The sequence below is a fragment of the Heptranchias perlo genome, chromosome 24 (assembly GCF_035084215.1).
Source record: "Heptranchias perlo isolate sHepPer1 chromosome 24, sHepPer1.hap1, whole genome shotgun sequence".
NCBI lineage: Eukaryota > Metazoa > Chordata > Chondrichthyes > Hexanchiformes > Hexanchidae > Heptranchias > Heptranchias perlo.
In genome coordinates, this window is record NC_090348.1 from 12,757,277 (window position 1) to 12,772,948 (window position 15,672).

The 15,672-nt window shown below is 37.7% G+C and overlaps 1 protein-coding gene across 1 annotated transcript in view; it reads right to left on the reverse strand.

Annotated features, from left to right (window-relative positions):
• Positions 1 to 2,985: 2,985 nt before the first annotated feature.
• LOC137341470 (troponin T, fast skeletal muscle isoforms-like) overlaps positions 2,986 to 15,672 on the reverse strand; it is a 37,650-nt gene continuing 24,963 nt past the window's right edge. The window contains exons 14-15 of the mRNA XM_068004574.1: positions 12,044 to 12,087; positions 2,986 to 3,324 (exon numbers count right to left, since the gene is read on the reverse strand). Coding sequence (XP_067860675.1) covers positions 3,273 to 3,324; positions 12,044 to 12,087 — 96 coding nt within the window. The 3' untranslated portion in view covers positions 2,986 to 3,272. The remainder of the gene's footprint in view (positions 3,325 to 12,043; positions 12,088 to 15,672) is intronic.

Genomic DNA, 15,672 nt, shown 5'->3' on the forward strand with positions numbered 1-15,672 from the left:
TACTTTATTTAATGTTATTCTAAAGCACTTTGCTAAATAACCATAACTGGAAAATATTAGCTTCCAATTCTCTTCAGTGTAAGACTTTTTATATTAGGTTATTGTGCTTTATTATAATAAAAATTATAAATCAAAAAATGTATATAGTACAATCTTAAACTGCATGTTGCTCAGCGCAAATGTGTCTCCATCTTTGTTCATTTGACCACTGTAGTTTGAGTTAAAATGTAATCATTTTAATAAAATAAAATAAGAAACCCACATCACAATAAAGTTTGGGGGAAAAGAATAACTGGATGCAGTTAATTTTAACTAAAAAGATAAAAACATTGCAAATGCTGGAACTCTGAAACAAAAGCAGAAAACGCATGGCAGATCAGTTAGAATTTGAGAAGGGAAAGAAAGAGAGGTTAATAATTCAGGGGTAACCCTTTGTCGGAACTGCATGTGTTTCTAGCATTTTCTGTTTTTTGTTGCAATTGCTTTTAGTTTAGTTACGTGACTAATTAAAACAGAAATACCAATGCATAGACAGAGCACAGACAGAAAGTGAGTATTTGTCCTTGTTTTGATAAAGTCCCTGGGGAGGACAAAGTAGATCCATTAACAAACCCTTATAAAATGTTGGCTTTTCCCTTTGGTATTTGAAAAGAAGCCTAACATCACAAAACAATTGTTGCATGATTTCCATTATTTATTTAACTAGATGACAAAGGGAACATCTAGGTAATAGCAATCATAACAAAATAAGGTTTAAAATAATTGAGAAAGACATAAGTAAGACAAAGAGCAAAGTAATAGATTGGAAAAAAGCTAATTTTGAGGGAATGAGACTAGATCTAGGGCAGGTAAACTAGAAAAAAAATTTGCCAGACAAAGTAATGGAACAGCAATGGGTATTAATTAAAACGGTGATCAATAGATTTCAAGAAGAGTATATTCCTCTAAAATCAAGAAAAAACTAGCCAATAATGAAACCATGGATGAATAAAGAGATAAGGGTAAAATTGAAACTGAAGAAAAAGACATACTCTAAGTACATGGACAATAAAGGAGATGATAACAAAAGGAAATACAAAGAGTTTAGGAAATAAGTAAAAAAAAATTAGGAAAGTGAAGAGGAACTACAAGATTTAATTATCAAGGAATATAAAAAGAAATAGTAAAGTATTCTACAGACACAAAAATGACAAAAGAAAAATCAGAATAGGAATAGGGCCACCAAGGGATGCACACGATAAACTCGCAGGTAACGACAACGAAATGGCAGAAATATTGAATAGTTATTTTGCCTCCGTATTTACCAGGGAGACTAACAAGATGGGCAGGACATTAGAAGTAGAGATCGATAAAGATATTAAAACATTTATGATAGAAAGGGAGGAGATAATTGATAAGCTAATCAAACCTAGAGAGGATAAGACTGCTAGTTCGGATGGATTGCATCCGCAAATATTAAAAAGTTAGGGAGGAGATAGCTGAGGCACTATTATATATATATAAAAATTCATTAGAAAAGGGAATAGTGCCTGAGTGCTAAATGTTATTCCTATATTTAAAAAGGGAAATAGAACAAGTCCAGTTTAATGTTGATGGTAGGAAAGATAATGGAATTTTTACTCAAAGATGTAATAGAAAGACATCTAGAGAATGAAAATATAATAAAGAATAGTCAGCATGGATTTCAAAAGGGAAAGTCATGCTTGACCAAACTTATTGAATTCTTTGAAGAAGTAACAGAAAGAGCAAACAAAGGTAATGTAGCAGATGTAATATATTTGGATTTTCAAAAGGCCTTCGATAAGGCATTGTAGATTCATGGCTAAGGTCAGAGCATGTGAAGTCAGGGGACAGGTAGCAGAATGGAAAGCAAGTTGGCTACAAAGCAGAAAACAGAGAGTAGGGGTTAAGGATAGTTACTCAGACCGGTAAAAGGTGGGAAGTGGGGTTCCACAGGGATCGGTGCTGGGACCACTGTTGTTCACAATTTATATTAACAACTTGGATTCAGAAATCAGAAGTACAATTTCAAAATTTGCAAATGACATCAAATTGGGGGGTATAGTTAATACTGAGGAAGGCTGCAACAAAATACAAGAAGACATTAATAAGACATTAATGAACTTGCAGAATGGGCGTGTAATTGGCAAATGAATTTCAATATAGATAAGTGTGAGGTGGTGAATTTTGGTAGGAAGGATAAGGAGGCCACATACTGCTTGGATAATAAGTCTAAACGGGATAGAGTAGCAAAGGGATCTGGGGTACAGATACACAAATCACTAAATGTAGCGACACAGGAGCCTGGGGCGGCAGAGGCCCAAATTATTCTAGTGGAGCCCTGAGGAGCACTCCTGCTCCTCCTGGCCCCACAAAAAATAATTTTAGACTTACTGTTTTGGGGCCTCTTTCTTTTGACTGGCAGGTTTTACTGAGTGGAACGTCCATGGTGCACAATCTGCCTAGCAGGCCCTCAGAGGACCCCGATTTGCATAGATTAATGAGGCTCCTGCCTGATTCAGGCGGGCACCTGGGCTGTCAAGTACAAAGCCCAAGTTAAAATGATGGCAGAGCAGGAACGGGCTGGCAAGTCGATCGTCTTAATTTTAAATAAGCTACTGCCCCATTTCCGCCAGGCGGAGGGAGCTACAAAACAGTAAAAAAAAGTTCAAATAGTGGGCACCATCTGTGAGGAATGTGATGGACTTCCCTCACGGCCTATTGTTTGGGTAGATCCATTTATCAGCAGAGTTGCAGACTTTTCTGCTGTATGTTATTTTATGGAAGAATAATGAAATTAAGCATATTTTTAAAACAACATTTTGACACTGAATACTGGAATAAATTCTGTACCAGTAAAAGATATCAAATTACCCGCACAATTTTGTTAATAATGAGATGTTTTAATGTGCACATTTACAAATTACATTTTTTCTTTGAAATCAGCAAAAATATCATTTTTAAATATGATGTAACTTTGAAATACACACATTGGGTGTATAGTAAACTAATTGGAATCCGTTCATATTTTCCGCAAAAACAAGTATTTTAGACACTATTGCAGAGACCGAGATATGACATACTACTGTAACTAATGCAAAGAGACTATTATTAATTTAATTCTCAACGTAAAAAGTTCACCATTGTTTTGTGATGATGCCTTTTTGAATCATTTTAATATTTAGTATCTTTTTCTGGAAATCCGGTTTATAGTTGTTAGGAAGATGTATCAGAAGTTGGTGCTTCCTTTGTCGATGTGCCCAGGTCTCTTCTTACTTCCAACGACCACCCACCTTAGCCTTGCCACGAGCTCCTTTTGTACTGCTGTAAGTTTGCAAACAAAAATATCGTTCACCAAGATGTCATTTTTTAAAAAACTTAATGACGTTAAATAATATTTATTACCTATTTCACAATCAGTGTTTCTAGTATAACATAAATATGAAAGCAGTAACAGAGCCACTGTATCTATTTCTATTGTACCAAATAATATTTTATGCAATAGAAGATTAATAACTTTGTTTACAATTTCCTGATGAGCAATGATTTAACAGACCTGCAGTAAATTGATGGAAACAGTCTGAAGGCCAGAGGGCCACATTAACAGGCTTAGAGCAACAAAAACACCACCTTGTGGCTGAACACTTCATTACTCAACTTGAAAAAGCACCAGATGGGGTACAGTAGTAAGTAGCCAATTGTGATTGTTTCTAACATTAAGTAAAAAAAAATTCAACAACTTCATAACCTGAAAAAGAGATCTGAGATATCAAGGGTATATAAAGAATTTCAAGTTTATATATTCTTTTGCAAAGTTTTCTCTGGGTATTATCAAAAAGCACCTAACAGGTAAGAATGCATTATACAGAATTGTATTATTGTACATTTGTGTTGTATATAGGACCATAAACAAATACTTGCTCTATCTGAGGCTGTTGTTTCAGACATTATAATTAGCAGCTAGCATTGATCACTAGCTATATACCAAATATAGATGGTTCTATTGGCACACTACACATCAAGTCCTCGTAAAACCATTGATTTTCATTACATGTTTACAATGGACTACTTTTGTCACACTAGTTATAAAAAATGTATTTTACATGACATAAGTTATTTGATATAAATTACACAACAAAAGTTAGCAGAGATAGAAGACATCCAATTTTAAAACTAATGGAAAACATGAACCTGGAAGGTAAGATCCAGCAGTGGTTGGAAGATAGATAGCTGCACAGTATAACTGTTAGTGACTGAGGCACCTGTCCATCTCTTGACCACCAATGAATGGACAATGCTCCACCTCCCCCCTGTCCTCCCCCCACCAACTGAATGGCACAATTCAGCTCTTCAAATTTTTATTGGTAACTATGAGTAAAGATTTCTCAAAGTAAGAAGAACTTGCATTTATATAGCGCCTTTCATGGCCTCAAAACGTCCCAAAATGCTTTACAGCCAATTAAATACTTTTGAACTGTAGTCACTTTTGTAATGTAGGAAACGCGGCAGCCAATTTGCACACAGCAAGCTCCCACGAACAGCAGTGGTTTTAGGTACTGGCTGAGGGATAAATATTGGCCAGGGCAGTGGGAGAACTTCCCGGCTCTTCTTCGAATAGTGCCTTGGGATCTTTTACATCTGCCTGAGAGGGCAGGCGGGGCCTCAGTTTAATGTCTTATCTGAAAGACTGCATCTGATAGTGCAGCACTGAAGTGCCAGCCTAGATTATATGCTCAAGTTTCTGGCTTGAACCCACAACCTTCTGATTCAGAGGTAAGTGTGATACCTACTGAGCCAAGGCTGACACCTAAGTAAGTTATATTTAAATTATTTCAGCTCTTTTAAAATTTTGAAAAACAATTTTTGTCTTAATAGCACCAGTTAGACTTAATAAAGTCACTCAAAACCAACTACATCTACAAAGGAGGAGGAAAATGAAAAAAAGAGCTCAGACTGCCATTTAACACAAAGACATTCACAAAACACTGGTGATCAGAGCTATAATTGTGATTTTGAAAAGTTATGGCTTGCCTGCAAATTTTATTGAATTTACTGTTGACTGCCAAACAAAGTTTATTTAAGTATTTTAATGTTTTGCCGAATAAGTATTTAAAACCTATACAAGAGATAGAATAATAAAGTGAGTATGTTGTGTTTTTTGGACAGTAATATGTCCATATGTTTATATGGAATTTTTAAAAATATAGTTTTTTGTTCCAAGAGTTAGCATTTGTCCAGTTAGACTTCAGCTCTGGATCTACAGGAACCCCTAGAAACTGGCAATTAAGATGATTATATTATCCTGTGAACTACTTCCAACCATAACTGAATGCCTTTGGAATCATAGTTCAATCATATTCATGTCTGGATGCTTATCCTCTATAATGTTAGGGCAACTTTGAACTTGAACAACTTGCAAAATACCTCTGCCTACATTGGAACTACAGGGTCATTAATCACGATAGAGATTGACACAGAGAACTGTTGCTTTTCAAAGGCTCATGATAATTGTTCATTTGGAAAATGTTTTCTATATCGGTAGATGGTACAGTGCAAGGACATAAAGATGTTATGCACAACATACTATATGAATACCTGCTACTGACTAGACAGGTATTATTTATTATTCACACTGCCAATGCTGGTTGACATACTGCTTTGGAGCAACAAAGTAGCTAAAAGTACTCATTTGGGGGACTCCTAAAAATTGCAATGATCTAGTCTATGATCAACACTAATGTCTTTCCCAATTAATGGTTACTCTCATATACTATAATGATGGGATCTTTGTTGGTTCTTGAGAATGCAACAATAATGTTCTACATGGTTCCTTGGCTTGCTAGCTGCTTTTGATTTAACTTGCTTTTAGGTTGAAACATTCAAACTTGTTCCAACTTGTTAGGCTATTTGACAACTTACTGTTAACTGGACGTCAACAGTGCTTATGCTCCACTGTTCTGTCTCTTTAGAAAATACATTACTTAGCAATGAATGCACAGGTTCATGTATTAGCGACGATTTTTGATTTTCAACAATTGCACTATTATTTAATTCCATACTTGATTTTTAAATGTATATTTCTCTGGGAACATTTTGAAGTGAAAGGGTGCTTTAAGATACATACTCGAATGTATAGATACCATCTTTCTGCAAGTTCTTAATGACCTATGACTAAAACTATGATTACAACTTATTGCACCATTACAATCACAACTTTGCACACTAACGTAAATGTTGCTTAAGGGTGTGGTTGCTTTGGTGAGCCCAATTTTACACTACCTAGTAACCCTTCAACATTTATTTACTACGTTAATAAAAGTATATACTTATTTACTTCTTCTTCAAATGAAGGTATACTCCACATGATGGACTGATACTGAATCCATTTGCGGGTGGAAAAATCTCCTGTTCCAATACTACATAAGAGCATCGATGTGTGGTCACCTTCAGTGACCTTGACTATTTTTATTCTATGAGATGTCCACTATAAAGCTGCTGATTAGACTCTTAACTGATCAGTCCTATTTTCTTTTGTGTGAATAAAGGAGATAATTCTTTCCTATGAACCAGGGACTGGTAGACCCTGGGCAGACTGCAGTGAACCAGACAAAACACCAGATCTTTTGAGTAATAAATAACTAAATAGCAGTGTTTAGTGGAGATGGCTGTTTTGCATTTGGCAAAGCTACCTTATGAAATCTAGCACATGTATTTGAGTGTCCCAAGAGTGCATTACCTCCTGAACATTGGAAGCACATGCAGTGTAATTCATCAGTCAATGTGCAAAACACTGCATTAAATTGGAAAATCAGAGTTTTGTTTTCAAATAGGAAGAAGAGATTAATATGCATCCTTAGTGCTATTCACAAAACAGAAAAGGGCTCTCTTGTTGTTTACACAATGGGGTATACGCTGTTCCTTTGGCTACAGACTGCAGTAAGGCCAATGAGTTTGGCTTTGTGCCTCGATCTTTGGAGTCACTTTCAAAAAGAGTGATTATTAGCAGCAATACAGGTAGAAATTTCTCTCTTCAGGGAATAGTGACCTACTGCTGTCACACCAAATTTGTAGGTTTAACATCAGAATAACTGATGTACTTTGTGAAAGGAAGCAAGCCTACTGGAGGTACTCACTTCTGTAAAATATCATGTTCTTGTCTGAGGTTTGTAAGAGATGCTTGATTATGCTTCTGCTGGTGTGCTCAGCCACTTGGTCGCCCATACCAATTGACTGATGTCTCGATTTCTGCACCACTGTCTTATTTTTATGTATCAACATCTAAGGCCTTATTTATATATTTGTCAGTTGCTACATGTCCACAATAGCACTGATTTATGTCACAGTTGTGACCAGAAGAAGACAATCATCAGGCATATAGATAAGTGTGAGGTGGTGCATTTTGGTAGGAAGAATAAGAAGGCCACATACTGCTTTGTTAATAAGCACCTAAATGGAGTAGAGGAGCAAAGGGATCTGGGCGTACAGATACACAAATCATTAAAAGTGGCGATGCAGATTAATAAGGCCATAAAAAAAGGCAAACCAAGCATGGGGGTTCATTTCAGGAGTGATAGAATTGAAAAGCAGAGAAGTTATGTTAAACTTGTATAGAACCCTGGTTAGACCACACTTGGAGTACTGTGCACAGTTTTGGTCTCCAAATTATAAAAAGAATACAGAGGCATTGGAGATGCAAAAAAGATTGACAAGGATGATACCAGAAATGAGATGATATACTTATCAGGAAAGGCTGAACAGACTGGGGCTCTTTTCTCTCGAAAAGAGAAGGTTGAAGGGTGACCTGATTAAGGTCTTTAAGACAATGAAAGGGTTTGATAAGGTAGAGAAAATGTTTCCACTTGTGAGGGTGAGCAAAACTGGAGGTCATAAATATAAGATAGTCACCAATCCAATAGGGAATTCAGGAGAAACTTCTTTACCCAAAGAGCGGTAAGAATGTGGAACACGCTACCACAAGGAGTGGTTGAGGCAAATAGGAAAGATGCATTAAAGATAAGCACGAGGGAGAAAAGAATAGAAAGATATGCTAATAGCGTTAGATGAAAAGGGGTGAGAGAAGGCCAGTGTGGAGCATAATCACCGGCAAACACCAGTTGGGTCAAATGGTCTGTTTCTGTGCTGTAAACTCGATGTAGCCTGTCCTAATGTTACATTTCTATATATGGCATGCAATGGAATCACCAATACTTTAGGCTCCTCTGTTAAATAATAAGAGGGAGGCCACTGTAACAAGAGTTTGTGGATGTCAGCAGGTTTAGCAATACTGGTGTTAAATTTTAAAAACATAAGCAAGACTGAAAATACAAAAGGCTCTTTCCATACCACATTCACATCCATATTCATTCACTAACCAAAATGAACAAGTTCTATTAATATTCCAATACCTCTCAATCCCCTTTTCTGGTAGGTATTGATCCAGTTCCTTTTAAAAGGTATCAATTGACACAGAATTTTTTTTCTCTGACAGCATAGTAGACTCGTGACTAAGGTCAGAGCATGTGGAGTAAGGGTACAAGTAGCAGAATGGATTGCAAGCTGGCTACAGAACAAAAAACAAGAGAGTAGGGTTTAAGGGTAGCTACTCAGACTGGCAAAAGGTGGGAAGTGGTGTTCCACATGGATCAGTGCTGAGACCACTGTTGTTCACAATTTATATAAACGATTTGGACTCGGGAATCGGAAGTACAATTTCAAAATTTGGGGACGATGCAAAATTAAGGGTATAGTTAATACTGAGGAGGACTGCGACAAAATACAAGATGACATTAATAAACTTGCAGAATGGGTGTGTAATTGGCAAATTAATTTCAATATAGATAAGTGTGAAATGTTACATTTTGGTAGGAAGAATAAGGAGACCACATGCTGCTTGGATAATAACTTAATAAGTCTAAATGGGATATAGGAGCAGAGGGTTCTAGGGGTACAGATACACAAATCACTAAAAGTAGCGACGCTGGTTAATATGGCCATAAAAAAGGCAAACCATCAACTGGGGTTCATTTCTAGAGGAACAGAGTTGAAAAGCAGAGAAGTTATATTAAACTTGTATCGAACCTAGGTTAGACCACACTTGGAGTACTGTGCACAGTTCTGGACTCCATATTATAAAAAGGATTAAGAGGCAGTGGAGAGGGTGCAAAAAAAAGGTTTACAAGAATGATACCAGAACTGAGGATATACTTATCAGGAAAGGATGATCAAGCTGGGGTCTTTAAAATTACGAAGGAGTTTGTTTAGTATACATAGAGAAGATGTTTCCACTTCTCGGGGAGTCCAAAACTAGGGGCCATAAATATAAGATAGTCACTAATAATTCCAATAGGGAATTCAGGAGAAAATTCTTTACCCAAAGAATGGTAAGAATGTGGAACTCGCTACCACACGGAATAGTTGAGGCGAATAGCGTAGGTGCATTTAAGGGGAAGCTAGATAAGCACATGAGGGAGAAAGGAATAGAAGGATATGCTGATGGGTTAGATGAAGAGAGGTGGGGGAAGGCTCGTGTGGAGCATCAACGCTGGCATAGACCAGTTAGGCCGAATAGCCTGTTTCTGTGCTGTAGATTCTATGTAATTCTATGTAATAGTCTGCTCCACATATTCAATATTCTGTGGGGAAAAAAATCCTTCTAAAGTCTGATATTGTGAATTTTGTAATTGTGTCCTCGAGTTCTGTGTTCACTGTGCAAGCTAGATAACCTGCTGACTACTGCCTTATCTATAATCTTTCAATATTCTGAAGACCTGTCTCCTCTTAGTCATTTTTTCTCCAGTGAAAATAAGTTGTCATCCAAGTCTTTTTTAAAAAATATATATATAAAACTTCGTCCTATATACGTTTTGGAATCATCCTTGTCACATCTCTCAATCTTTTATGCTTTTTGAGCCAAGGTGATCAAAACTGCCATATTCTAGAATTGGTCTTACCAGGGACCTATACAGTACCATTATAATGTGTCTTGTAATTCAATGCATTCCAATCTGTCTTATTGATAGCTGCCTTACATTGTCTAGATTCTTTTGCAGTATGATTAATGATCACGCCCCAATCCTTTTCCACCCCTGCTGATGGAGACCCATTCATAAAACCAGAAAACCCTGGAAATATACACCAGGCTGTACCCTCCTGCAAATTTTCAGGGTCCATTAATTAAAGCTAGGAAATGATTCAATGGATCAACATGCTATTGGATTTGCCATCTCACATGGAGCAATAGTGCTGTCAGTTAATGTTCATGGACTGAAAGGAAAGCAGAAGAGAGGAACTGTTATATCTGCTGGAAGACAATGTCATGTGAATCTGGAATAAGCGTTGGTTTAAACATCTGCCCAGCAAATGTGGAGTATAATGAATGAAGGATACCAATGAACAATAATCAAAATTATATAATATGGAATCAATACTTGTGCATTTGCTTCCAAAAAAGTGAAGTTGTGAATATGCAATTTAATGGATTTACTGTTATTAAAATGATACCTTAAATTGACTATAATTAATTTGTTAATTAAAAGCAAAACGGTAACTTTCCAGAACAATAAATTATTTTCTTTCCTTTGGTTTTGGACTGGGGAAGGTTAATCTTACAAGTCTCTGCTGCCAGCAAGGAGCCCAGCCTGCCAGCAGCACTAATCTAAAATGCAGGCATGCAGTGAAGTTCCTGAATTTCTGATTTATATTGCCAGTGGGCCTGGCAGCAGTGTGGATTCATAAAATTCTGCCCCCCTCCCCCACCACACCTTCCCAGTTTCATCATTAAATAAATTTGGTTTTCACTTGTGCGGTAAAAGGCACACACAAACAATTTTAAAAGCCTCAACAAAGCAAAGCATTTAGAATAACTGGAAATCAGTTTTACAAATATGAAAATGTTACTGAAAGAACTGACAGAAGTTAAAAATAACTGAGTGGAAAACACTGCGGTAATGATAGTTATTATTTAAATAGTGGTGATGTAATGAGGAGCAACCATGGGGTGAAGATTGTTCTGATTGTTGTGTAGCGACATTATAAGTTTGCTCATGAAGATTGTCTCTGGTTGATATTTCTGCCAAGATCGTAAACACATTCAAAAGACTCTAATTACAATTTCACATCAACAGAAACATCAACTGGAGGAAATCTTCATGAATGTATTTACAATGTCACTACATAGCAACTACATGCAATCCTTCCCCCATCTTGACTGATGTGAGATTAATCCGACTTTCTGGTGTAAATGTCAGTTACGATTGTTGTATTATATTACGATGGGTGAATAATTTTGACCATCTAACAGAGCTTCCAGAGGTACTCAAAAGCAAACTAAAGGTGAGGGATATTAGAATGGGGGGAAATCATAATTCAGTTGTTAAAATCTAGAATCTCATTTGTCTCAAACTACTGGTTACAGTTTTGAGGATGTTGTTATGTTATTAATGGAGTCTACTTTTGATTGTAAAGTTTGATTGCAACTTTCTTTCTGAAACCATCACTATGCATCTTCAGTGATCAGAGCTCTGATAGATCACCATTTTAGCTTGTGACTTTAAAGGGCCCGAACGCTGGTGCACAGCTCATTTAGTAATTTATCAGCACTGCCCATCCGTTGGAAATGCTTTTTTGCTTCAACTTCTGCATGTAAAAGGTAAATAATGACAGATCTGCACCATTTTGAATAGACCCTTTAAAAAGCGTCCGAACTCTTACTGGTTAAAACGTACTATTTTTGGTGATCTGAAACACGATTTCGAGGTACATTAATCTGTAAACAACACGTGGAAGTCTGGTTTAGTAAAGGCATGTAAAAATACATGTCCATGTCCAGTTGACGGACAAAATGCGACCTTCTTCTATATCCTGTTTTTGTCCTCAGCAGGGTTCGTACAGGTTTCAGAGTGTGTTGGTTGTCTATAGGCTCTTTTTTTGTTAATAATAGGAACCACGTTGTGAGAAAGTGGCCTGTTCTCTGTACACAAAACAGAAAGACACTGAACTGACACTACCAAGACAAAAGGAAATTTCTGTTAGAGTTTTTACTTACAACTTCCCCATCTGCTCTTGGACTCGAATCTGCAGCAGGTTAATCTGGAAGCAACAATATGCTTAGTGAGATTATATGCAGTCTTTAACTCCCTACTGACCATAGGAGCCCAGATTGAAGTGAGCAGTTAGACTGCGTCAGAAAACAACAAGCTGTATGCTTTAGTGCGTTGGTGCTCTGCTTCCAACTTAGCGAGTAAATCTTACCTGAAACCTAAGGCATTCACTCTAAGGTGAAAAGTGCACAGAGTTTTACCTTCTGAGTCATTTTTTCAACTGTTAGAGCATTAAAATAAACATATACACAGCTTATTACCAGAGTGAAAGCAAGAAAGCATCAATACCATGACCAAATGAGTTCCTCAGTAACCCAGTCAATACTGAAAGAAGAACTTGCATTTATAAAGTGCCTTTTGCGACCTCAGGACGTCCCAAAGTGCTTCACAGTCAATGAAGTGCTTTTGAAGTGTAGTCACTGTTGTCATGTAGGAAATGTAGGCAGACAATTTGCGCACAGCAAGGTCCCACAAACAGCAATGAGATATATGACCAGATAATCTGTTTTATTGATGTTGGTTGAGGGATAAATACTGGCCCGGACATTGTAATATAACTTGTAATATTATTGTTACAAGTTAGTTCTACTAATTTTAGAAAATACATTAATTACCTTCAATAAATAAGTTTTATAGTCAAATATTTTATATTGACTCTTTTCTCAGAACCCTTTCCTCATTTTATGTTTATTTCCTCCGTGCAGTTTTCTTCAGTGAGTGAGCTAGCACTGGGCCTCTCCATGAATTCTGTGCTCACATTGCTCTGCATTTACTGAAACAAAACTCGCTCATTATGGGGCAAGATATACTGATCCTATGGTAATAATGTTAGATTTCATTGCAACTTGTTTGAATCCAGTTGACAGAATAAGAACAATTATGCTAGCTGACTTCTGTGTAGCTGATGTTGTAATGATTAGTTTTGAGCTAATAGCTTTGACTGTGACCAGATGTCTGGTACTTACATAAAATTAACATCTGCATCAAAAGCTGTCATGTAGGGTCTTATAATTTCGAGTAGGGATCTATGATTTGTGCCACAACTTAATACAAAATAGTTCTTTTTGCTGACTAATTCTAATTCCTAGTTCACACACAAATCTTTGAAGGTTGCAGGACAATTTGATAAAGCTGTTAAAAAAGCATATGGGATCCTTTGCTTTATAAATAGAGGTATAGAGTACAAAAGCATGGAACTTTCGTTAAACCTTTATAAATCACTGGTTGGGCCTCAGCTGGAGTAGTGTGTCCAATTCCGGGCACCACACTTGAGGAAGGATGTCACGGCCTGGGACGGGGGTGGGGGGGGGAAAGAGGTGATTTACCAGAATGATATCAGGGATGAGGGACTTCCGTTATGTGGAAAAACTAGACAAGATGGGATTGTTCTTTGAAAAGAGAGAAGGTTATGGGGAGATTTAATAGAGATGTTGGTTTTGATAGAGTAAATAAAGAGAAACCGTTTCCACTGACAGGAGGGTCGGTAACCAGAGAACACAGATTTAAGATAATTGGCAAAAATATCCAGAGTGGAGACGAAGAGAATATTTTTTACGCAGTAAATTGTTATGATATGGAATGCACTACTTGAAAGGGTGGTGGAAGCAGATTCAATAGTGACTTTCAAAAGTGATTTAGATATATACTTGAAAAAGAAAAATTTGCAGGGCTATGGGGAAAGAGCAAGGGAGTGGGACTAATTGGATAGTTCTGGCATGATGGGCTGAATAGCCTCCTTCTGTGCTATATGATTCTAATACTTCAATAATTCTCGATTTTGGATGACTAAATAGTGAACAAACAAGCTTTGCATTACATTACCTAATGAGTAAACAAGAAAATTCATCACATAAAAAGTAATCAACAGCAAATTTTCCGCTACAGGACTAACAGCAACAGTGCCATTATATCAGTGTTTCCTTCTCCAAGATGTCATTCTCTTTAAATAGCGAGCAGCTACAGAAATGATTATATTGGAGAGATTGCATGACAGGCAGGGTTCAGGGGTTGATTGCACAAGGAGGTTCACCATGCCTTGGTAGAACCGGCTCGACGGACCAGTTTTACTTTTCTCGTCCTTTATCGTATGTTCATATGATAGACTCATCATAAGAGTGTGTGGATGATTTAAGTTTCATGCAGTTACTGTACTAGGCTTGAACCAGTGACTAAAGAACTGTGAAGTGAACATAATACTGGCTAAGCTGTGAACAGAAGGATCTTTTTACATATTAAAAGTCACTGGACCTGAATTTCCACCCCAAAATCTGTGTGAAAACACCATAATCTGGGTAGGTGGGCTAGGACCCAAAGACATCAATCTCCAACCCTTTTTCCTACTGCCAAAATTTTTTCTAGCTTTGAAGGCAGGCATATTATAAAGCCACACCGATGAGGGAGATATGTAACGTGGAAATATTTCCAGGCATTTATGCCTTGGCCAAGGGTTTAAGGGATTCCTGTGTGTTGCTGGCATCTAGTGTTGCCAAGGTCAAGGGGCTTGGGGTGTGGGGGATAATTATATTTTAAAAGTCAACTTTTCTTACAACAATTGTTTAATTACAATAGGGAAATCACCAAATTCAAAAACAAAGTAGGATGCAGCAAATTTCCTTTTGTTCCACCAACTGACGTAGGTGCCTCAGTTGTGCCATAAATGACATGGGTGCCTGCTAACAGTATGCGAATGCCTGACCCTGGAATTTGGAATGGGTTCAGGAGCACATCTATGAGGTAGACAGAAGTTCCAGCACAACCCACATCACCCCAGATCCATTCCCAAAAATCCTCCTGCAGAATTTCTGAGCCACTGTATCTAAAAACCTGTAACTGTATTTATTTCCTTGTGGCTTACTAGGAAAATACATTGATGATCTTGCATTCATTCATTTTCAGGTAAACATTTGAGGCCCCCGACAACATCCCGGCTGTAGTGCTGAAGACTTGTGCTCCACAACTAGCCACGACTCTAGCCAAGCGTATCCAGTACAGCTACAACACTGGCATCTACCCGACAATGTGGAAAATTGCCCTGGTATGTCCTGTCCAGAAAAAGCAGGACAAATCCAATCCGGCCAATTACCGCCACATCAGTCTACTCTCAATCATCAGCAAAGTGATGGAAGGTGTCGGCGACAGTGCTATCAAGCGGCACTTACTCACCAATAACCTGCTCACCGATGCTCAGTTTGGGTTCGGGCAGAACCACTCGGCTCCAGACCTCATTACAGCCTTGGTCCAAACATGGACAAAAGAGCTGAATTCCAGAGGTGAGGTGAGAGTGACTGTCCTTGACATTAAGGCAGCATTTGACCGAGTGTGGCACCAAGGAGCCCTAGTAAAATTGAAGTCAATGGGAATCAGGGGGAAAACTCTCCAGTGGCTGGAGTCATACCAAGCACAAAGGAAGATGAAGGCAGGCATATTATAAAACCACACCAATGAGGGAGATAGGTAATGTGGAAATATTTCCAGGCATTTGTGCCTTGGCCAAGGGTTTAATGGATTCCTGTGTGTTGCTGGCATCTAGTGTTGCCAAGGTCAAGGGGCTTGGGGTGTGGGGGATAATTATATT